This window comes from Dromaius novaehollandiae, chromosome 5 (genome assembly GCF_036370855.1).
Source record: "Dromaius novaehollandiae isolate bDroNov1 chromosome 5, bDroNov1.hap1, whole genome shotgun sequence".
Taxonomy (NCBI): Eukaryota; Metazoa; Chordata; class Aves; order Casuariiformes; family Dromaiidae; genus Dromaius; species Dromaius novaehollandiae.
In genome coordinates, this window is record NC_088102.1 from 35,817,471 (window position 1) to 35,840,691 (window position 23,221).

The 23,221-nt window shown below is 35.2% G+C and overlaps 1 protein-coding gene across 2 annotated transcripts in view; it reads left to right on the forward strand.

Annotated features, from left to right (window-relative positions):
* SPRED1 (sprouty related EVH1 domain containing 1) overlaps positions 1–21,969 on the forward strand; it is a 63,348-nt gene extending 41,379 nt beyond the window's left edge. For both annotated transcript variants that reach the window (XM_026093926.2, XM_026093925.2), the window contains 4 exons: positions 2,456–2,624; positions 3,916–3,965; positions 12,396–12,554; positions 17,464–21,969. In XM_026093926.2, coding sequence (XP_025949711.1) covers positions 2,456–2,624; positions 3,916–3,965; positions 12,396–12,554; positions 17,464–18,123 — 1,038 coding nt within the window. In that variant the 3' untranslated portion in view covers positions 18,124–21,969. The remainder of the gene's footprint in view (positions 1–2,455; positions 2,625–3,915; positions 3,966–12,395; positions 12,555–17,463) is intronic.
* The last annotated feature ends 1,252 nt before the right edge of the window (positions 21,970–23,221 follow it).

Consider the following 23,221-nt stretch of genomic DNA (forward strand, 5'->3'; position numbering starts at 1 on the left):
GAAAATATTTGTTGTTGCAAAATGTACACAAGGCATTTTTGAAAAATATAAATGCCTTGGAGGATGATGTGTGTGTATGTGTGTGTTGTTCCCCCTGTGCCCCATTGATTTTTAGCTCTGGTTTTGAGTTTTCTCTCAGGTGGGCCAGGCATAAAGTCACTCCCATGTGGATTCTTACATGTGTGACAATTTCTATAGTTTTGATGTGTTCTGATACAGCTGATGCTGTAGCTTTTCTCCCTTTCTATGCACTTACCACATATATCTCTGGCACTGGTTGGTCCGTTTTCATACAGCTTTTAAAACTGCCAAATCAGTTGTTAATTGTCCTGTAAAATTTGGTGGTTCTTTAAATCAGGCTAGAAGCAATCAGTGTTGTATAGGAAATTATGTTTGTTTTATATATTGTTAGTATTTGCGTGGCTTCTGTCTGTTTGTTTGTTTTTAAATCATAGCTGCTAGCCAGTAAGGTTTTAGTCTAGTACTTTCTTTGGTGCTGCTGTCTTGCATCAATGTTTATTGTCCAGGTTTGAATTTTCAGTTTAAAGTGTCTAATTACATAGAAAAGAACCTTTGCCTTAAGATAGATTTACTAGTCTTCCCAGAGAGAGCGAGCACGTGCTTTGTTTTTCTTCCATTCCATTTTCCCATGGATTGTGATTAACTCCCTTGGGAGCAGGTGTTCATGGAGTTCAATCAGTGTTTTTGACATCTCTTGTTCATATTTTGGGTAAAACTGTGTGCAAAATGTAGTGCCAAAATTGTTGGTGTTTGAAATAGCAGAGACCCCCAAAAAGTGCTCGCAAACAATGTGGTGATGTGAGAAGTCTTCATTTGAACTACTCTCCTTTATAGGAGGAAGGAAGTTTCATATCATCACAAGGAACAGAGTATGATCATTTAATGCAAATTAGAACTGGAGAGTGATTTTTTTTTGTTGGTTTTTTTTTTTGTTTTTGTTGCCGCAGCACCTTATCCTATGCATTTACAGCAAATAGATTTCTTACTATGCTTCTTTGTAGATGGTTACACCTAAATATTATTGACCATTTAGGGAATTCAGAGCAGAGTATCAAAACTGTTTGTAATGCTGAAAGGGTTCATGTGTGGAGAATGAATGCCTGCACTCTTGAGACAGGGATAACAGTGATGCATAAAGCAGTAAAACTGTAGGGGAGATGATTAACAGCTGGGTGTGGGGCAGGGACAGGAGATAGGTAATGAAGAGCAGCCTCAAATCTCCTTCGCTATGTAATACTTACACAAGAAAAGGAGAGGAAGAGCACAAAGCATATGTAAGAGCAATATAAGTACAGACAGTTTTTTTTTAAGTTTAGAGAATTTTCTCAGTCATGTTTAAAATTAACTTTAGTTTTCCAGATGCCATAAGAGATTTTATATTTTCTCTTCAAAAAAAAGTTGCATACATAATGAAATCAAGAATAAAAATTCTGAAAATACATTAACATAGAAATGATAATATATTAAAATTCCTCATTTACCTAACCATGTAGATTTTTCAGAATCCGATAGTAATAGGTTGTCTTACAATGCTTTTAATGGTATGTAGTGATACAGGAATGCATGAATCCATATTCCCTCATACTTTCTTATTCACCTTGGATTTTTTTTAATCAAGAACTACTTAGTGCAACTGTGTTACATACACTGATTTTCACCAGTGAATTAAATTTGCAAATATATTTTAAATATTAAGTAAATTAAACTGGGGGAACAGTGTGAAGACTGACTTTTCCTCATTAATGAATGTGTTTGTTTCATATCTCAAGTGGTTTGGTAGCCAAATAATCTCTGTATATTATTCCTAATTACTGTTATAATTATAGATGAACATGAGCCATAAGCATAGCTATTAGGTACAAAGAGCTAGACATATAAGAAGTCTTCAGTTTTGATTGCTTTCAGTGTTTAAAACAGTTCTCCTGTATTCTCTTTTCAGTAGCCTTTCTGGGAGAAAGCTGAAGTGAAACAGCTTGAAAGCAGCATGTTCAGAAAGTTCAGCACTCAGTTTTGTAGAATAATTATACAAATAAAACTCTAAGTGATATAGTCACCCTTGATATCAGGACAATAATATTTTTTTTTCCAGGTATAGCTTATTTCCTTTGCTGAACCAATAGGAAATCGGTACTGACAAAAGTGCTGGTCTGCAAGTATAAGAACTTCTGAGGCTAGAAATATTCTTTTAATATAAGAATATGTAAAAGAATCATGGCCCTAACCCATACTGCTATATCGGCAACTGTTAGTGAAGAATTGGCCATAAATGGAGATGAAGTTAAAATTGCATCCTCGTAATGGGATGAAACTTAAACAGAGACTTTTATTTGCTCTTATGATACATATTTTCAGGTAATTCACACAGACTACCTTTTGTTCTCAAATTTGGTATATTAGTCACTGATATCTTTTTCTCCTCTCTTATTTCTGGAAGGTGGTCTTGGAATGCACATTAAAGAAGGATCTCGTTTACAACAAAGTTACTCCTACTTTTTACCACTGGAAGATTGATGACAAAAAGTTTGGCCTCACATTTCAGAGTCCTGCTGATGCAAGAGCATTTGACAGAGGTATTCGGAGAGCAGTAGAGGATATTTCTCAAGGTATATATTCTGGTGGAGGAGTTGGAGGGGAGGGGTTGTGTGTTTATAAAGGAGCTAAAAGCTGTGCAAAATACTTCAATTTAATGCTGATGCTATTTAAAGATGTGGATTGATCCACAGCATATCGAAATTATAACAGATGTTTTTAAAAGAGTACTTCTGGCATTTCCAAAGCACCTTTCACTCAGGTGTCTTAGGTTGTTTTACAGACATGGATAAGGTAATTCCCAGGACATTCCTACATAATAAAGCATTGCCTCTCTTTTAGAGATGGTGAAAAGGAGGAAGTAAGAAAGCCTTACTCAGGTCTTCTCAGAAGCTTGTTCTCAGAGTATAAACTATGAAGTTGAATGATTTGAGACCTGTAGTTCTCTTATCTGCTCATGCTTTCAGTTCATAGACTTACTTGTTTACTAATAGCTGACAAAGTAGTTCTGAGGACAGATTTGCATGGGACCGAAGAATTTTCTCTAATAGTAGTGTGGCTAACTGGTTCCAGAACTTTGCTGATCTCGCAGGAAATAATGAACAAGCAAGGATATTGCAAAGCCTCAATTTTGAGATTAAAAACAGGATAAATGTATTGCTAGGTGGGGAGAGGGAAGAGGAAGAAGGGAAGGGAACAGGTGTGTTTATTGAATGGAAAGAACATATCTTTCAGGCCTATAAAAAGCAACTCAGACAAGGGAGAGTTTTGAAGAAAATATTCTGTTTGTGCTATGAATTTAGGGGTTTTAACATGCATTGTAATAGCAAAAGGCGAAGCATGTTTTTTTTGAAGGAAGATTTTTTTTGTCATACTAAAATGACTTTTTTTGAGTTGTGATGATGCTATCATCCATATCCCGGCAAGAGAAATAATTGGAAAACATATAAGCACATGCTTTTTCTTTCTTAGGGTCTTACAGCTCCAATTTCTGCTGATTTCTAGCTTATAAATATAGCACAGCATGCATTCATGCTAACTAAAATGTGTCTGCCTTTAATTTTTAAAATGCTGTGTTAACAAGAATATGCTGCTTTGCTTCTGACTTTTGGTGACACTTTGGAAATGCTTGCACAGGAAAGGTGTGAACAAGATAAGAAGAATGTGTCTAGAAATACTGAAAAATAGAGAAATTAAAAAGTACTTATTAAAATGAGGTTATGAGATACAATAATCCACTAGTTTAAAAAGTGAAGAAGTTTGTTTATCTTAGGTAGATGTTGAAGGGTGGAGTGGAGTACTGGAAGCAGTAAATGATAAATAAAAAGAACTCTGATTATTCTGTATTTTCTACTTTCTCTGTAGGTTATCCACCCTCCCAAAATGATGTTGAAGTGGCAGAAGACTGCTTTCAAGTAAGTATTTTAATTTTTATATTAACTGTGCAGTTATTTTTGGAAGATGTTTGAACAATTTTTTGTTAGCAAGAATAAGCAAAATCGGAGCAGAATCCGATTTAAGTGTAATGATATAAAATAAGTTAAGTTCCGGAAGATTTATCTAGAAAACTTATGATACTATCTGCCCTAAACTTAGTGGTGAATATTTAGTCAATAGGATGAATAACCATCCTAAGATTAATTTTTGAGTTTAAAATGTCTGGTCTAGGTTACATGTCCTTTTAGCTGTCATGAGAACATGAAATATTCTTCTGAACTGAAATAGATGGGTCTCTCCCTCATGCACTCTCCTGCTCTCTCTCATTTTTTACGTGTACATCCTATATGTTTTCCTAGAATTCATTCTGCAGTGATATATACTTCTGACTGGATTGGGGTTGAAAAGATGCTGTGATAATGGTTAAAAGAATCTACTCTAAACCATGACAGAAGTTCAAATATTTTCTAAAAACACGTACACTAAAGTTAAGCCACTTAATTAGATACAAATTTTTATTGATCTATCTTTGTGCTATTTTTGAACAATTGCTGTAGGCCATAATGTCATTACAGGTAATAACTTACCTTTCTCCATGCTTCCAAATTATAATACTTTACACAGATAGTGTATCAAATACTACAAAACTGATGTATAGCAATGCTCTAACATACAAAAATCCATGTAATTAAAAATACAGTAATACAGACAAATATTATGCATACTTGTAAATAGCTGTAATGTAACTGAGTAGAAAAATGCTTGCATCTATGCATGCTTGTCATCTCGTTTTTCCTATTTACCGTTGCATGAAAAGTCTTGGTCTTTTTCCTGCACACATTCAGTTCACTTTTCAGATGCTCAGGTATTTAAATTAATGGAGTAGAAATAAATTGGCTCTGGGGTTTTAGAGAACATTCAGAAAACAGATGATATTCCTAAGCAGTTTCTTGAGGGAAAGATTTTTGTCATTTATGCAATATTAAATTTTGATTCTGAATTTTCTATACCAGTGTATGTAGCTTAAATCCTCTGCAACACAGTATCACCAAAATTATCAGACTGCTTTGAAGATACAGTTAAGAATCAAATTATGATACGGGACTGATAGTCTAGTATTTAGAAAGGATTCTGCAATGCAACAGCTGCACAGAAGTTTCCTGATTTATTTCCATTTTATGGAATAGGATGGATTTGTCTCTCTGTACATGTTGGCTATACAGCCAACTGTTACTGTTCTTTATTTACAGTGCTTTGTTTTAAGGCACCTTAAAGTTGCTTTAAAAATCAGATATTTCTGGATTTAAAATAGCAATGAGATTTTGACAGGGTGGAAAAAATGTGTGCCAAAGTTAATGCAACCCTTAATCAGCTTTTAAAAGATGTATTAATCCTTGCAATAAAGCATGTTTCAACAATTGAGCAATTTCTACAGGCCTAATGAGATTAGAGGAAACAAATTACCTCCTGATTATGCCGCCAAGTTGTTATATTTCCATATAGGAGTGCCAAAATTAAAGTAAATACCTGTGATTCTTTATACTTGCAAATTTTGTTATTGGATGAAAAGCAGAGAAAAGTAAATTTACATCACATATAATGTGTATTTACAGATACAAATAATCCTATTATGAAACTGCTGTTTAAATTGTTACGTTCCAGACAGCAAAACAGATTACATGACTTCACCATAATGCACATGGTCTAACTGTGGATCTGTACTGTAGATAGATTATAAGAATTATCTGTTTTCTAGTGGCAAAAATTAGCCAGTTTGTCTTACCATATCTCTGCATAACAAAGTAAAATACGTGATACTAGAATTGCCAATAATGAATCCATAATTGAAGAGATACAGATGTAGAAATACTACAGCCTTTTAGTTGTAGGCAACAGGTCTACTCATTAAGAATAGTATTCTGGAAATACTAAATAATGGACAATCTCTTCCATATGGTTGATTCTGTTCCCCTTCCAAAGTTGATTTATTATTATAAGTGGAACTTGATGCCCTAATATTTTTAATTTGAAAGAATGAAATCATTTTATTTAAAGATATTGTGCTATGTATTTGAAGAGTCATGTTGACTTTTTTTCCACACTATAATTTAAAAGGTCTAATGCCTTTTTTCCTGTTTATTCTATAAGTTATTCTCCCAAGTCTCTAGTAGTATTTTTAATAGTGTCCTATTAAAAGTTTTAGAATATATGCACAATGTATGCATAGATATGCGCAGGCATTTTGGCAAGTAGGTAGAGTGTTAAGAGATTGACATGTAAGTATAAAAAAAAAATCCAGTTGCCCCCATACAGAGTATTATTTCATCACAACGGATCTTCTAGAGCTGTCATTTATAACCTTTGAATGATATACAAAAGATCAAACAGTAGAGCTTATCCTCGTAATTCGTAGTTTAAATAAAAATACTGAATAGCCATATTTTTTCTAAAATAATAGAATATCAAAAAGAATAGAGAGTTATTTAATACTTTATTTTTCATAGCATGACTGTTAACGTACTAACATTTCTATCTGTACCCTGCAGTTACTATCACATATTCAGAATTCTTCAGTGTCATTTCTTGATTCAGTAGTTAGCATGGTAGATAAAGTCCCCAGGATGTCATCAGGGTATGTCTGAAGACATTAATTTTAATAGGTCCTTGTCAGTTACATCATATACCATCAGAGTATTTTGCCTGTGCTATTCTAAGCATGCTACACAATAGGAATCCTGTATTTACTGCATACATTTGAAGTATGAATATAGCATGTACTGTGTACATAAATTTGATTAACAGTTGTCTGGTTTTTAAAATCAAGATGATTAGCAATGAAGAAAGCAAGACACACTTCATAAGCTATTCTACTGGCTTGTTACACTCTGTGCTACAGAGAGCAAATAAAACGATCCAAGTAATATCTGAACACGTATCTGAGCACACAGCCTTCTGACCTGCAGTTAGGCACATTGCTGTTACACCTCAAGGCCTACTTGTAGAAAGTATTATTGCATTTCATAAATGTAGCAGATAGAAACACAGCAGTTGCCTGAGACGTGTTTGCAACATTTCAAATGCAAATCCAAAAACCGAACTCATCTTGTGCTTTCAAGGCTAGTATTTTGCTCACAATATTTTATCTTGGGTAACTAGATTTGTTTATATTCTTCAAATAGAATCTCACAAAGAAAGCATCCTTACTGAAGATCAAATGTGTCATTTTCAGAAGACATAGCTTTGTAGCTTCTTCAGATGCTCTGTTATTCAAAAATAATGATAAAATCTTAATAAAACAACATTTAAGGGTGTTCATAGTTGCTCTTATAGGTTGCTTGAATGATTAAAATAACAAGTTGTTAAATGAACAAGCTATATGCAAATTGCTCATATTGTTAAATACCCCTTAGTCTTACTAGATTAATTTGAAATAGAAATGCATAAATGGGACGGTGCAGAGCTAACTGACTACTTGCAATGTTTGTAAACAGATATTGGGAGTATATATGTATAAATATTTATCCTTATGGGGTTGTATACTGGGAATTTGTTTTGGTAGGAGTTTTGGATTTTTTTGGTATAAAAACAGGAGTTCTGATGCAGTAGGCAAGCAGCTTATTTAATTCAGTTTGCTTGTTTGTTCAAATACTAGCTCAGCTTTTTCTGCTATGAAATATGAACTTCTTGCTCTAGAACTGATCTAGCTTAACTGAAAAATGTGGAAAAATAGAATAAAGAATTTTCCTAGAAGTAAATCTAAATAAAGAAAATCTATATCTCATACATTTAAGATATTTTTATGGGGCTTTTGGAAACTGAAAGGCATAACTCTTAATTTTGAGAATTGAAGAATACAGTAGTTGAACCTAAATTTCTGCCAATTTTTGTTGGTTCAGACATAGTAGTGTGATTTGCAGGCCACCAGCAGTTTTTAACAGTTTTGAAGTAGTAAGAAATGGAGCACTTCTGCTCTCGAGTTTACTACTGTTGGCAGGAAAAAAAAAAAAAAAGAAAATCTGGTAAATTATAAGGGGAGGGGAAGAAAGTTTGACTGGCTTGTTATTTCAGAAATAGGTATGGCTGGGTTTTTGCCAAAATGGAGGGGGAAAGGCCTACAACTTAAACATGCTGCCTTAACTGGTTTTGGTGCAGGCAAGGAGGACATAAACGGTTCATGTGCCTTTTTGTAAATACACTATTCAGTGAGAATTCAATTTATTTTGTCTACAAATGAAGCTTTGGCCAAGTTTTATTTAAAAAATAATAATTTGACATTTAAATAATTGACATTGTGAAATAACTTGCACATGACATTATATTGCTTGTATGGAGGAAAAAGTACTACATGATAAAGCACTAAAGATTAACAATAGGTAGTACACATAAATAACTACGTGTAGTTCCTAGAAATAAAAGTAATGCTAATTTATGTAACCATTTAAAATTAATATATATGCTAAAATTCTGTAAGGTTTATTAGGCTCTTTGGTAGAGTAGTATTCAAAAATGAAGAGTTTTTTTTCCCCCCCTCATCAGTATCCATAACAGGCTGTTTACATCTCCCTCTCTCTCTTTGTTTACTTCGACAGAGTTATGCTTTCTGTTTTATTTTACTAGTTTCCTCTTTGGAATCCCTAATCACCTGTGGTGTTCTTTATACATTCAGGTAGAACAGCTTTGGAAGAAATAATAGGCATGTGAAATACCTTCTTTTTTCCTTTAAACTGTAATGGACTAATGGACTAATGTGGGTAACATTTCAGTCCATGTCAGAAATACATACCTGATTGTAATAGAAGTTCTTTGCCAAATCTGAAAGTAATTGCTCCATCAGTCTTAGAAACACCTAAAAAAGAAGGAGGATACTTAAATGTTTTTGAAACCTGTATCGTTTATTCACAATTAAAAAAAAAAGTGGAGGAAAAAACCAAACTCTTCTTGTGTTGGTTAACATCAAACAGCAGAATTTCAGGCCTCATGGGAAGTAAATACAAGAACTGGATGCAACGGAAATGTAGTCTCTCATCTATCCTTCTGTGTAATATTCAACTTACAGCAGAACATTTTTAACAGTGTTTGCAGAACAATGTTGAATTGTCTCCCAGACTTAACTCTGGCAAACTGGGAGAAGAGGAGAAGTGAAGAGAGAAAATTTGAAGAAGAAGAGAAGCTCAGTCTGGTTTTCATTTTCTCTACAGCTGTCATCTGGCTTTGAATTCTGCTGAAGCGCTACAGCTGGAGTCATTTTATTGCTTTACCCAGCATCCTTTTGCCTGCGCGCACAGAAATGTTTTAGTAGTCTTGGAAAAAAAGTCAAAGTATCTCTTAGCAACCATAGGACAGTAATTATTATACCAGCAGCTGGGAGCAAACCAGATTTCCGTTGTGCATTAAAAACTGGCGTAGGTTATTCAGTATCATCTGTAAAGTAACCTATGCCAGTACTGTACTTTGCAGGCTGTGGTTAAAGGATATTGAATGTGGGTGGTGTAATTGCTTTGGACAGTAGAAAAGGGGAATGTGTGCATTTGTGTTTGTGTGTAATATTCTGTATATAAAGCTTAGTTCTTAGGGAAAAAATCTACATGTTTGCTTTTTACTTAAAAGCATTTTCAATACAATAGTAGTTTTGCTTCTGGGGCCTTTCCTGTTTGATTGTCAGTATTTCCATTATAAATCCAGATCTTAAGGTGTTTATAACCTTGTCATAAAATGTTACATTGGAGTAGGAAGCATCTGTCCAAAGAAAGACTTTTTGATACTAATAAATGTGGTTTGGCTGTAAACTATTAGTTCAATTAAAAATGCAGAGTTGAGGATATTCATTTGGCACGTCTGTAGCTCTGAATAATGAATATCTGTAGGCTAAATAAGGTATTAAATAACCTCTTCCTCTCTTCCTCTTTTCTATTTTTCCTCTTTTTAAATGGGAGAAATTGGGCTTTATCTAGGTTGGTAAGCTGAATATTTTTCTTTTTGAACAGTTGAGTTCTGAGTTCTTATCTTACAAAGGTCAAATACAGTTCTCTGTCATGACAACCCCAAATCTGTCCTTGGAGTAAGTTGATTGGCTTCAATTGTGGTATCTGTGGTGGAATGTTATAAAAGCACCCCTTTAAAATTGGTGTATATAGGGCACAAAGGCTTATTTAAGACTAAAGTTTACATTTTATACGTCAGTATCTGACACTGCTAATTAACACCGTAATAGGTGTTTGGTGCCTTTGTCGTTTACTGGATGGTGTCCCTCTTCTCTACCAAGGAGAGAGAGTGTGTGTGTGTGAGTGCGCGTACACATGTGTGTGCATCTGTCCTTTGGCTCCCTGTCCTCTATCGTGTAGGTACCTTCTTTGGGAGGAAAAAGGTGTGAATCACCTGCAGGGACAGACGACAGTGCAAAGTGTCACAAGTCTTACCCATGGGTAAGGCTTGTGGGCAAGTATCTGCCCTCCCAGCCTGCCGTGGGAAGGAAGGAGTGGTCATTTCTGCAGTTCCTTGTTCTTTTCTCTGGACCACTCAGATTCATAGCCGCTGTGGGGGTCCCAGCTGGTTTTAAGGTTAGATAGTACTTTTCACTGTGATTTCTATAAAATGGCGTCTAGCTGTTCAGTGTGTTCCTAGCTTAACTGTTTACAAGCAGAAACTGTTTAAAACATCATTCAAACCAAAAGCAGTTGCAAGTATTTCTTCTTCATTCTGAATGCAGGCAGCTCTCCTGTGGTTTGAATCAGTGTTTTGGAAGCTTGTCACACTACTGGGCGATGTACCTGCAAGAGGGCAGCTGGCAGGATGTTTGATGCTTCACTAATATTTGATGTATATGAAGATACATACACCTCTCTGAAATCAAATTCTTGCTAGTCATTATAATGTTATTTTGTACCCCTTTCCCAATGGTGTTTAACCAGAAAATTTATTTTTGACAAATACAGGACTGATTGCTTAGTAGTGTTGCTGGGCTCAAGGACTGGTGAAAAGTAGTTTTGTTTGGAGTTTTACCTGTCTTTACAATTTTTGAACTGAATTTGACCTGATTGAGCTATCATCTTTCCTCTCATGGGGTAAATGTTCTCTGTTATTAAAGCTGATTTGGCACTTTTCACCTTACTCAGTTTTAATGTTCTTCTGCTCAGAATGCTTCTGAACATTATATAAATTCTCAGTGATGAGTTGATTTCTTTTCTCTTAAAAATTAGAAGCAGAGCAGCTAGGTTCTCTTCATCTAGATGTCTTAAAACTTGATATATGAGGCTTTTGAACGCCTCAGGTGCTGATGTAATCCCAGAATAAGTTCCTTTAGCTGTTTTGATAACTGAAAGCTAAAGATTCAGTGTTAGCACTGAACCTGCCAAAATCTCCAGTTTGCCTCTGCCTCAGTAGTTTTCTGCAGTAATTTTTACTGTTTGCTCCTTTGATATTTTCCTGATCTATGCAAATCCTTATAATAAATCTTTAGAAGGAAACTAAAGCATTCTCATTGCTGGAAGCTGGGTAGTGCCAGAATTTGCTCAGCGCTATCAGATGATGACAGCCAGTTAACTTTTACAGTGTCTCTCAATACAAATAAAACATTGTATGGTACGTGTTTTTGGCAACCTAATGGGATTTATGTCAGTATGATCCACCATATCCTATGTATATTCCAGTCTTTTAAACTGAAAGAATCAGAACTGTTTGTTTTTTGTATTCATTTCAGAAAATTGGTCACCTGTGCTTACAAGCCACTATTCCCCCAAAACACTTCCTTTTCCACTGTCTTATTCTGAATGGCATACATCCTGCAGATATCTCATTGTACATTGCCGCATGGTCTCATTTTGTATCCAATTGCCTGATGTAACAACTTGAAAAAGACAGTCACTAGTTGTTTAATACACAATTGCTGTAATTGGATATTTTAACTGAACCAATATATGCTGAAACTAACTCCCCATTCCCTTCTAGTATTATAAGCTGATCTGTTAAGCAGTCTTGCCTTACAATTTATTAGAAGATCTGACTAGCTTTTGCCTTAGTTTGCCTTAGAGTTGGGGGGGGGGGGGGTTGTCCAATTGAAAGTTGGTAAATATTGACAGCCTCATGGATAGTGAGAGCGAGTGTAATCTTAGAGTCTGGGTTAACCTCTTGTTCCTTAATGAGGTTTCTCATGTCTGATTTGGTAAGCAACTGAGCTATAAAGGCCTGTATCTCTAATGCCTGAGTTGTATATGCTCTGCAGAGAATGAACTCTTATTTTCCAAGGCTGACTCGTAGAATAGGAGCCACTTTTAAAAACAGTTGTGTTTATAGATGCCACTAACACATCGTGTAGAGTATTAATGCATTTATATATGAACTTGATATTTTGGTAGTTTTTGTGTAAATGCAAAGTCGTTTCAAGGATAAAGCCAAGTTTTTATGTATTCTAGGCTACTCAAGAAAATACTTCGAGTTCATTAATGAAAGATCACCTTTTTCAACATGAAACTGTAGTAACCAGTGAACCTTACAACAGTTCAAATTTAAGGCCTTCGACATTTGAGGATTTCAACTCAAGGAGAGCATGTTTTCCTAGCCAGCCTAACCAGGTAAGACTACCAACAAAAGAAGTAGTTCAGATTTTTATTGTGTTAATTTCCCAGTATTTAGTTTTTGACAAAAGAGTGCTTTGATTATAAGTCCCCGTTCATAGTATTATACTCCCAACTTGCTTTGCAGACAAAATATTAAAGCATTATTGTGGCAGAGGTAAAGCTTTGAAAGTATTTGCCTGTGCTCTAGTGCAGCGGACTACATAAATAATAGTCCTTCACCTTCTTTGAAGAAGTCAAATTTCTGTATTTGCAGCTTTGAAAAAACATTTATGTTTGTTTAGAAAATGTAAATTGGCCATGGTTTCAGTTTTGATTACAGGTATATTAAAACTGGTTTCATTAGAAATAATGAAATGTATCTTCAAAATGAACATTTTGGATGCACTATGCAGTGGGGTGCTTCTGCTAAATATTTTCAGTGAAACATTGTTTATGGTTCATAACTGCCTATTAAACTAAAATATAATGTTTTGATACAGAAAGGAAAACTGCATATCAGTTATGCATGAAATGTATTAAACTATTAGTGAACAGATTTTTAAAGGGGAAAAGAACATTAACATGAGGAAGGCCAATGTACTGACATTTTTCAAAAGAGGTCATATTTATTTCACATTAGAAAGCTAACATTAAAGCTTTTCCTTTAACAGTATACATTTTGCTTTCTCATAAGCATTAAAGAACTGACAGTTTTGGTAGAGTATAGAAGTAGACTTATTAGTGAGTCAGGTGGCAATTGATTAGAAGGCCCCATGCACATAGGAAGCTTTTTAGAATAGGCCTCATGCCACAAGTCAAAGTAGAGTGAAAGTTCAAGTAGCTGTGTGCATGTCATCAGAAAATATTTCTACCGCTTGAAATAAAGCTTTTAATACACTAGGTCATTCTTGCAAAGAAAGATAGGTTCCTGTTGAAGTCTTGTATCAGCTACTTTATAACTGCTCTATTGTGCGAAAGAAGCAGTGTTATCTGGAGAACTAACCAAAAGGCTTGAAATTATGTAGTTCTGAATTTTAATCATGGATCTCCTCCAACTATCTTTTTGTATGTCACCTCACTTTGTTGTTATTGTTGTTCTGTTTGTCAGGGGATACGTATTCCTTCCTCTTCCCATTTACTTGCAAAGAGTTAAATACTTTTTTAGGATAAGCATAGATGGGTGATTAGGGTATTACAGGTGACACCTGCTCAGCGACAGTAACCAATGTGCTCCTGGTCTTCACTGAGTTCTAAGGAAAAGCACAGCAGCCTAAACTGCCTGTATGTTTTAAGAGCACATATAAAACTGGCTACAGAGGAAATGGTAATCTCAGTTGTGGTATACTGGGTGCTGCCTGTCTGTTATAAACTAAAGAGAAGAACTTCCTTTAAAATGAAAAGTACAAGAATTCACTTCCTGTGTACTGAAGTTATGGGAGATTCCACAGAGATTTAAGTAGATATCAAATTCTTTAAAAACTTTTCTCATATTGTAGCACCGACTGCATCCCACACTTCTATTGTTTTTGTGTAGTCCTCTGGCATATATTTAGAACATAAGTCAACAAACTCTCACATTCCATATACGTACACACTGTTATTATGTCTACTGAGATCCAAGTGTGTGACCATGTGGCACAGCAGACTGAGGTAAATGCCAGTTTTATTCTAATTATGTATAAATAGGTTTGAATTACACAACATTATTTGAATTACACAACAAATATATGCTCAACTTAAGTGATTAATGACAGTACAAATCCTTACTTTTTATACTGTAAGTTATTAAAACATACCTAAGTCTCTCAGATATTCTACTTCTAATAAACTAGTATGTGCTTAAGTTAATTTTAATACTTTGTAATGTTATATTCATCTTCTGTTGTCCTCACATTGTGGAGCTGCGAGTTAAGCAAAGCCAGGTACACCCATTTATTTAAGGGGAGACAGTAAAGGCTACAGTACTGAGCAAATGTCCGTGCCTTCTTTAAAAGTGCTCCATTTCAAGTAAGGTGTAAGTTCAGCCACATTTTCTGCCGAATTTCCAGTTGGCTAATTATGTTTGTGATGAGAGTTTCTGGAATTTCAATTGGATATAATACTCTTCCTCACTTTCTGCTCCAGCGCAGAGACTGTTCTTTTTCCTTAGGCTGACTAACTAGACTGTGTTATAATTCTGGATGACCAGAGGACTATGTACATTCTTCCTGTTGAATTTTGCTGATATTTGTACCTAACTGAATCTGGGTTGTGTATTATTCTGAAGGTTTTATGTACCTCATGCTTTCATATAGGTCCTATGAAACACCCAAGATGTAAACACTTTATTATAAATAAAGCTTTCGGTTCCAACACTTCTCCTGTTCGCTTGTTTTTCAGTATTTCCCCTTTGTTTTCTTAATCGCTGGTTTCTTAATGAGATAACGCATGTAGAATGGAATGCTGCCATTTTTTTAACAAGTCGACCGTTAAACATTTTAGAAGGTGGTTGACTGGGGCTTTGAAAAAAGACATGAGTTCTATGTAGGCATTGTTATCCTTAAATAAAAAGCATTCAAAGATTGGGGAGAGGTCACATCCTACAGTTATTAGTATTTGTAGTGTTCTTTGATGTCTATTAGCTGTTTAGGGGATCAGAGCTAGAGAGCGGGTTTTTTTGGTTTGAAGTTTTGGGGTTTTTTTTTAATGAGGGGATTTAGTGTATTAAATGCATGTTTAGTATTCTGTGTGGACAGTGGGGTAAGGAACCTTTATGCCTGTAACACATGGAAACATAATGGCACTTTTAAACTGTTTTCCTTAAGCTTATGCTGTTAACTGTTCAAAAAATCCAATAATCCATAGCTAGTTGTTGATGCTGAAGCAATAGGTCCTTTCTCTGTTTGAAAACAGAGTAGCATTTGGAGGCACTCTGGCTTCATAAGCAAAGGGGAGGCCTGAATGTTTCCCCGTCAGAGCCTGGAACTGGAAGTATGGAAGAGCAGTGCTGCTGGCTGGATAGGACACATCCTTTCTGCACACTGTATCCTCTAGACTTTGTGGAAGTCCAACTGCATAGGTTGGAGCCAAGAAAAAATTGCTAGTGTACTCCAGTTGTAACTCCCAGGGCAAAGCAGCTGTAATTACAATTCTGTACTTAAAATGTATCACACAAGAATTACCAAGCAAGGAAGCGATGGCTAGAACAGGCTACAGATATTCTTGTGTAATCAGAAGTTGCTGTGTCTTAAGAAGCTTTCGTCCCCCTTCCACAGCTGGAGGTTAGCCCTCCTCTGCCTCCTACCCCAAAACTGAGACATGCAAGTTTCAGCGTAATAGGAGCACATCACATGCAAAGTGAAATAAAATGTGTTAACTTAAACCCTCATCTTCAATAGTGCTTTGCTTCACATTGCAACAGATTAAAAACATGTAGTTCAACTGTTCTACTTAACTATAGAATAGAGATATCTTAATTTTCATTAGCCAGATCACTACTGACAAAGTAAATACTCAAAGCAATGACACAGAGGCCAAAATGTCTTCCCAAGTCATTCATGATTCTGGAAGAATTTATAAGGCTAGTGGATTAGGCATTGATTTTCAGTCTCCTCTGTGAGATGGTTGGCAGACTGCATTTGACAGTAGAAGAAGGTGGAATTTGACTTGAAGCTCAGTTATATTCCAGCTCCTGTTATAATAGCCCTACAGTGTGGGAAAATAACTGTCTGTCTGCAAGGTAGGAATACTGAGACATACTGAGACTTCTGCTTTTTTGCTGCACTACCTGCTATATATGGAGAGCTCCTTCCATACGTGTGCCAAATTTTTATCTTGTCATTATTTGCACCCTTTCTTAAAAGTCAATTTGTAATGTCATTTCAGTCACATTCAACAGCTGATTCTTTGCTATGTTGTGACTGTTGCTGATTTATACTTGACACTTTTCACCATTGCCATGTGTTTTTCAGTCTGCGTTTGCTTGCAGTCCCCTATCTTACACTTGGTTATAAGTTCTGTAATATTTCAATTTGGATGTTTCAAATTTGCCACTTCACAAACTTTGTTTCATGCCCCCGTGCCCTTTTATAATGAGACAAAACAAACAAGAGCTCTAGCTTATCTCCGTACTGTTTGTTTTGTATGTGTTTAGCATATTTCTTCTTACTTGCCTTTTAAGGTTAAAAAGTCTTGGAATTATGGTCAGTTCGTTACAAGAAGAGAATTTAAAAAGCACTCACCCATTTGCCTGATGCTGTCCTGAAGTAACCCATTTAAGTTAAATACTGTACCTTAGCTAAGGGTGAGATGCATTTAGAAACCACTATAACTGAGCGTAAGAAACTGGTCTGATCATACTACTGAACTTTACAGAATATTATTCTTCATATGGCAAAATCCTTGTGTAGATTAGTGTTCAATACTGGTTACTCATTCTCAGAGCTACTGTTGAAAAATTGGAGAGAGTTTGAAAACTTGCATTGGGATTAAAGGCTATAGAAATCTTCTCCCTGAGAGAAGTGCCCTAGAGGGCACTTAAACATGAGTAACTCTAAGGGAATGTATCAAGGAGCTAATCCTCAAGCAGTGGATTGTTGCTGAAATTGAAAGTCAGAATTGGTTTGTGGAATTCATTGCCCTTGTAAGATGCAAAAACCCAAAATCTGAGCATAATTCAAAGAATAGCATCAAGTTTTATGTGGATACCAAAATACCCAGAGCTCTTATGAGACGTACTAGAAAGGCGTATGAAACCTCACAGTGCTAATATCATGCAAAAGGCTACCTAGTTAGGGGGAGTCTGTAAATTGTATAAGTTACAAAATAAGCTAAAAATATTAGCTTCAAACAGCAAGGAAAAATTCTGTACTCTGATCTTTACTATGTATATAGATATAAATTTGGGACTTTACTATAGTAAATTTATCTTGCTTTGCTATTTCAGGTCCCATTGAAGTCAATCAGACATGTTAGTTTTCAGGATGAAGATGAAATTGTTAGAATAAACCCTCGTGATATTTTGATACGTCGTTATGCAGACTACAGGCATCCTGACATGTGGAAGAATGACCTGGAGAGGGATGATGCAGACTCAAATATACCGTTTTCTAAATCAGACAATAAAAAATCTGACTATTTATACCCATGTGGGGATGGAACTAAATTGAATTCCCTGAAAGACTCGAAGGGTTCTGTGGTATTTAAAACTCAACCTTCCTCATCAAAATTTAAAAACTCAAAAAGAAGAAAAGAGGATGGTGAGCGTTCCCGCTGTATATACTGCCAGGAAAGGTTTAATCATGAAGATAATGGCAGAGGAAAATGTCAAGATGCTCCGGATCCTATTAAAAGATGTATCTACCAAGTTAGTTGCATGCTTTGCGCAGAGAGCATGCTCTATCACTGCATGTCAGACTCTGAAGGAGATTTTTCCGATCCTTGCTCCTGTGACACTAGTGATGACAAGTTCTGCTTACGCTGGTTAGCACTGGTAGCACTGTCATTCATTGCTCCATGTATGTGCTGCTACCTCCCCTTGAGAGCATGCCATCACTGTGGTGAGGTATGTGGGTGCTGTGGAGGAAAGCATAAAGCTGCAGGGTGAATCAGTCTTGTGCCAAACAGAGCTGAAAATCTTTGTTTCCAGGAAGCATCTAACTTGGATTTGTGAAAGCTTTTTCGGCAAGCTGAAGGGAATCGTCTTTCACATAAGAGATGCTTGATGTGGAAGAAGCGACAAGACTTGTCAGACCTTGGCATTTTACAAGTGCTAGCCATGCCTAACTATTTCCTTTAGGTGCATGGCGTTTGTTGCAAGTTGTGAAGGAGTTTTTGCAAAGGAAAGCCTATTCTTATTATTGGCTATAAAATGAGTATATAAATTACGATTATACTAAAAGGGATTAACTTTTGCCACTTTGTACATTCATGGTTTAGGTGAAGGGGCTCTTTTAAAAGGATTAAAACTTACCTGAGGGAAAATTTTAACTAAAAGTGCACTAGTGACAGTTGATTTAAGATTAAGAAAAGTTAATACTTGGCAAATGAGAAATGAAGCTGATTTTAAGTGCAACTAAATCACTTATTAATAGTTTTTTGGAAGCAACTTTATGTATAAATAACAAATGTTTATATTTAACTAAATGTGTAAGGTACGAATTATTACATGTTAAACTTTCCTTCCCTTTGTTATAGTAGGTATGGACCATATCTACTGTCACATTCCATGATAGTATTTTAAATATTTAATTAGTTTTTAGTTGCATTTTTATTCCAGATGGACAAATTGATATTTTCAGTCCTGTTTCCCTTCAGCTACGGTTTGTGTTGAGTTGTATCCATACATTCTGATAATCTAAAAACCTTTAAAATGTTAATTATTCTAGCCTTGAGTGACCAATATTTTTTTTGTTAAGCACAGATGTAATTGTCTAAAATGTTCTTGTTAGAACATAACATTTATTTTTATATATAAATGACTTTGATTTAAACGTAATAGCAAAAAGGAAGTTGTTTCTGTTGCTCAACCAGCAAGTTGTTTTCTTTTGGGGTGTCCTCCAAAAATGCTTTATTATGTATACAAATGTTCATTAAGCAAAAGGTACATTAAGGCAGTTGTAACAAGTTGTCATCAGTGTTCTTGTTTATCTTTCTGTTAAACTAGGATCCTGTTCAGCTGTTTATCAAGTACTATGATTAAAACGAAAGATTAATAACAAAAGTGAAATTGTTTTCATTATTTTGAACTGCAACCTTTTCTTATGTGAACAGGCAAGAACAAAACTACTGTGGGGTTTGTTTGGTTTTCTTTTTGTTTGAAAACAACAGTGAAAGACTTAGCTTGAGAAATAAATTACAGCTCAGGCAAAATTGGAGTGAACTTCTTAACTGAGTGAATTTGGAGGGAGGCTGGGAGGGAGAGAGAATGAATGTGTGTGTCTGTGGGGGGGGTTGTTTTATTGTGTATTTGTTATGGCTTTGCATTTACTAAATGTTTAATTTTCAGATAAGAATTAACAGATTAATCCCTAGCGAATTATTTTAAACATTATATGCTTTGCTATTTTGTGAAGTAAGAAACATTTACTTCTCATTAAAGATATGTAAAATTCTAATAAAGATAGTCATTCGTTCATTAAGGAAAGTGCCTATTTGGTATCCTGGCTGGAGTGGGACAGACTGTTCTCAGTATACCCTTGTTATTAAACAAACGAAAGAACTAATTGATTTTAAAAGATGCACATGACTGACTTTTCTCATCTCCTATGCATTTTTCAGTATATTTTGTGTAATTTTTTATTTCTGCATGTATCAATGCCTTTAATTTCTCTCTGTAGTCCAGGAGTAAAATGAGCAAATGTATATAACATGTCTGTAAAATACTTTTTAAAAGAAAACATTTATATTTATACTACAGCTTGAATTGACCACAGTATGTACATAGATCATCTCAAACTATTATTTCACATTGAAAAGAAGACAAATATATTGATAACTGTAGAAGTTACGAAAGAGCTTCTAGTTTTGTACTAAAAGTTGATTGGATGAATTAAGTCCAAGAATATGATGCTGTAGCAGCAGTCTTGGTTTTTACGGTTTATATATTTGAAAGCTGCTACTCTGGTTGATTTTCATGCTTCACACATTTTCAGCTAAATTTGGTTACCTAGAATAGACTGTTAACTTTAAAAACAACATTGGTGAAATGGGAATGTTTTTTTTGTGAATGAAAGAAATTTAATATTTGTAAATGATAGGTTCATAATTCACAGTGAAGACAGATATGAGCAACCTAAGAAAAGAACTTGCTGGCTGTATAGGAAAATGCTGTAGAATCATATTGTGTGTATATACTTCAGAAAGAAATGAGTTTAACAATTTCCTCTGAGCACTATACAACATAGCGAAACTCCTGGTCCTGTACTGTATTTTATATGCAACATATATGCGTTAATATTTTTATTGAATGTGTGCATTAATATTTTCAATTTGCATTTAACCACTTTGCTGCTAAAATGGTGTCTTCATCTTTTGCTTTACTCTAAAGACTTCTAAGACTTCTGTCTAAAGACATCTAAAAACGTTAATGAAATTACATATGTTTCCTTTTTCTTCCTGTGATGGAACTTTGAGTCTGCATGCCCAGTCTGAGTTAACTGAAGAACTGCAATGATACCTAGTTGCATAAGAGTTGTTTTCAGTAGGATGCACACACTTTTTTTCCTCACATTAGGAATCTTACTCACTTTCGCAGTTGTGAGGTGAGTAATGAAAAGTGGACATACAGCAACCCCATTGTAGAACTGGCTCTTACATCTTCTGTTTTTGACGGCAAGTAAAATTTACTCTTTGTCTCTTCTGAAATACTTTCTTAAGCTTTTGGAAAAGAGAAATTCCTTCCCTAATCCTTATTCCTCCCCTCTTGCCAAACGTCAGAACTGTAGTTTTCAGGCATGTAGTAGCAGAGCTTTGTGTTGCTTGAAGGGGAGACCCAAGCCTTGGGAAACCATTGCTGAATATTAATTCCCCAGTTTACTGAAAGCCTCAGTTACCATGAAAATTATTTCCCCTTGAAAGGAAGGGGGGAATAGATCAGTGGTAGCCCTCGTGCACCATCTACTGGGGAAAAAAAACACTCAGGCTTCATTTAGGCATAGTCTTGGATTACATAGTAATTCACTTAACAGGCTATTGGTGCAGTACTTGAGCTACAGAAATATATTAAATTTTAGCTATGAATCTACAAAACAGTAATTTGGACTCTTACAGTGACTTTTATTATGCCTCTTAAATGGTCATGTTAATTGAAAGTTAAAATGTTTTAATCGTAGGTTTTGTTAGGCTTAAAATAGTACAATGCTATTACACGAGCATAGAAAATCAGAAATGAAATGAAAATTCTTTTCAGTCTGTCACTGGACTCATAAATATTATTCTCTTAAAGTTCCTTCCAGTAGCAAAAGGGTGATGTATTGATATTTGTGCAGAAGGAATCTAGCTTTTTGGTTTGTGATACAAATTAAGTTTGAATGTGCACAGGTGTGTGTATGTGCACCTGCACATGCAATCTGGCTGCTATGAAGGGGTACACCTACAGCTGTGTGCAAGATTAAAGCAATATTCTGATGATAACTTACAGTTACTATGGTAACTGTTTAATAAACAGCAGTAAATGATGGCATAAAACTCAGATTCCTTTCCAGAGCTCATGTGAGGGATGTTCCAAACAGGCTTAACTGATGCAGTTTCCTCTTAAGCAAGTATTTTGAAGGTATTTTGCAGAAAGTCTTCATTTTGCATGTTAGAATATAACATTCCCATTTCAGATGTGTTCTCTTCAGGATGATCTGTCCATGTGTACCTGGAGGATAATGTTGAACTCCCATGTAAATAATGCACAGTTTTTAAATTAGACTGTAAATCTTTCCAGAGCTAATGGCACTGTATGTGGCCAGTACAGCAAGACATTGATATTAATAAAAATGAAGATCAAGGTGGAAGCTGGCAACAAAATAATAATTTTTAAAAGATGCCTTATGGTACTGTTAGTCCAGTAGCTGGGTGGTTAAAACTTCCATTTCCTTTGATGCACTGATAAATATAAGCTTTCCCCCTGCCCCCAAAAGCTTCTTTTCCTTAATTGCAAAAGTTGTATTTAGTTTAAGAAATCAAAGCATTCAGTGAAGAAGAAGCCTTTGCGTTTGAAGCTGCAGTATAATCTGTACATAGTTTTTCTTCTTTTGCTTGGTGTCATTTGCTTTCCACCCTAATGACCTCAAAGTGCCTCACGTGTATATTGTTTCCATTAAAACCTCTACTGCTATTTCTTTCTACTAAATGGTGTATAATTTAGTTAACTCATCCCGTAGGTGTTTCCTTTATGTATAAGAATATAGCTTGTTACTTTGAGTATATAATGTAAATATGCCTTTAAGTTTGTAACTGGTTTGTTACATCATATCCTTGTAAGTTGACATAGCAGATAATACCATTTTTAAAAAAAACTTGTTTCAATGTTTTTTCCTGTAATTACCTAATTAAAAATATCTTGAAATGAAACAGTTGACATGTTTTTTCCATTCTGTGTTGGGATTACTCAAAATGGTGCATATGAAATTAAATGTTGTGGCTCAAGAACAGGGTAAAAAGATGCAAAAATACAGGTAATCTTTTTGCTGTCATCTCTTGCTTGCTTACTAGGTAAAATGTTAATTCAATCATTTTATGATTTTAAGGTCTATCAAACATAAACATTGCATTGACTTCAAGGACCGGCATCTTGCTTTGTAAGAACCCTTTTTTAAGAGTTACTATAATGTTTTAAACAAAAATGTGCTTGTACCAAATTGCTTTGTGTATACATCAGTGCATACCATCATGCTGTGAAGGTCAGGAGCACAGAGTTGTCAAGATTCCTTTATATAAATCATGTTTGTTTGGGCTTTCATTAGCTATCTAACACATCTACTACTACCTCCTAGCCTACCCACCCCAAAGATGTATATGTTTGAATATAATTTTGAGCTTTGTGTAAGTTAAAGACTCAGGTATAGACTAGGAAGGCAAGGAAAATTTCTTAGATCATGACTGTGAAGATTAAATGTATTTAATGTATTTGGAACAGATTGCCCAGAGAGGTTCTGGACTTTCTGTCCTTGGAGATGTTCAAAACCCAACTAGACATGTACCTGAGCAACCTGCTT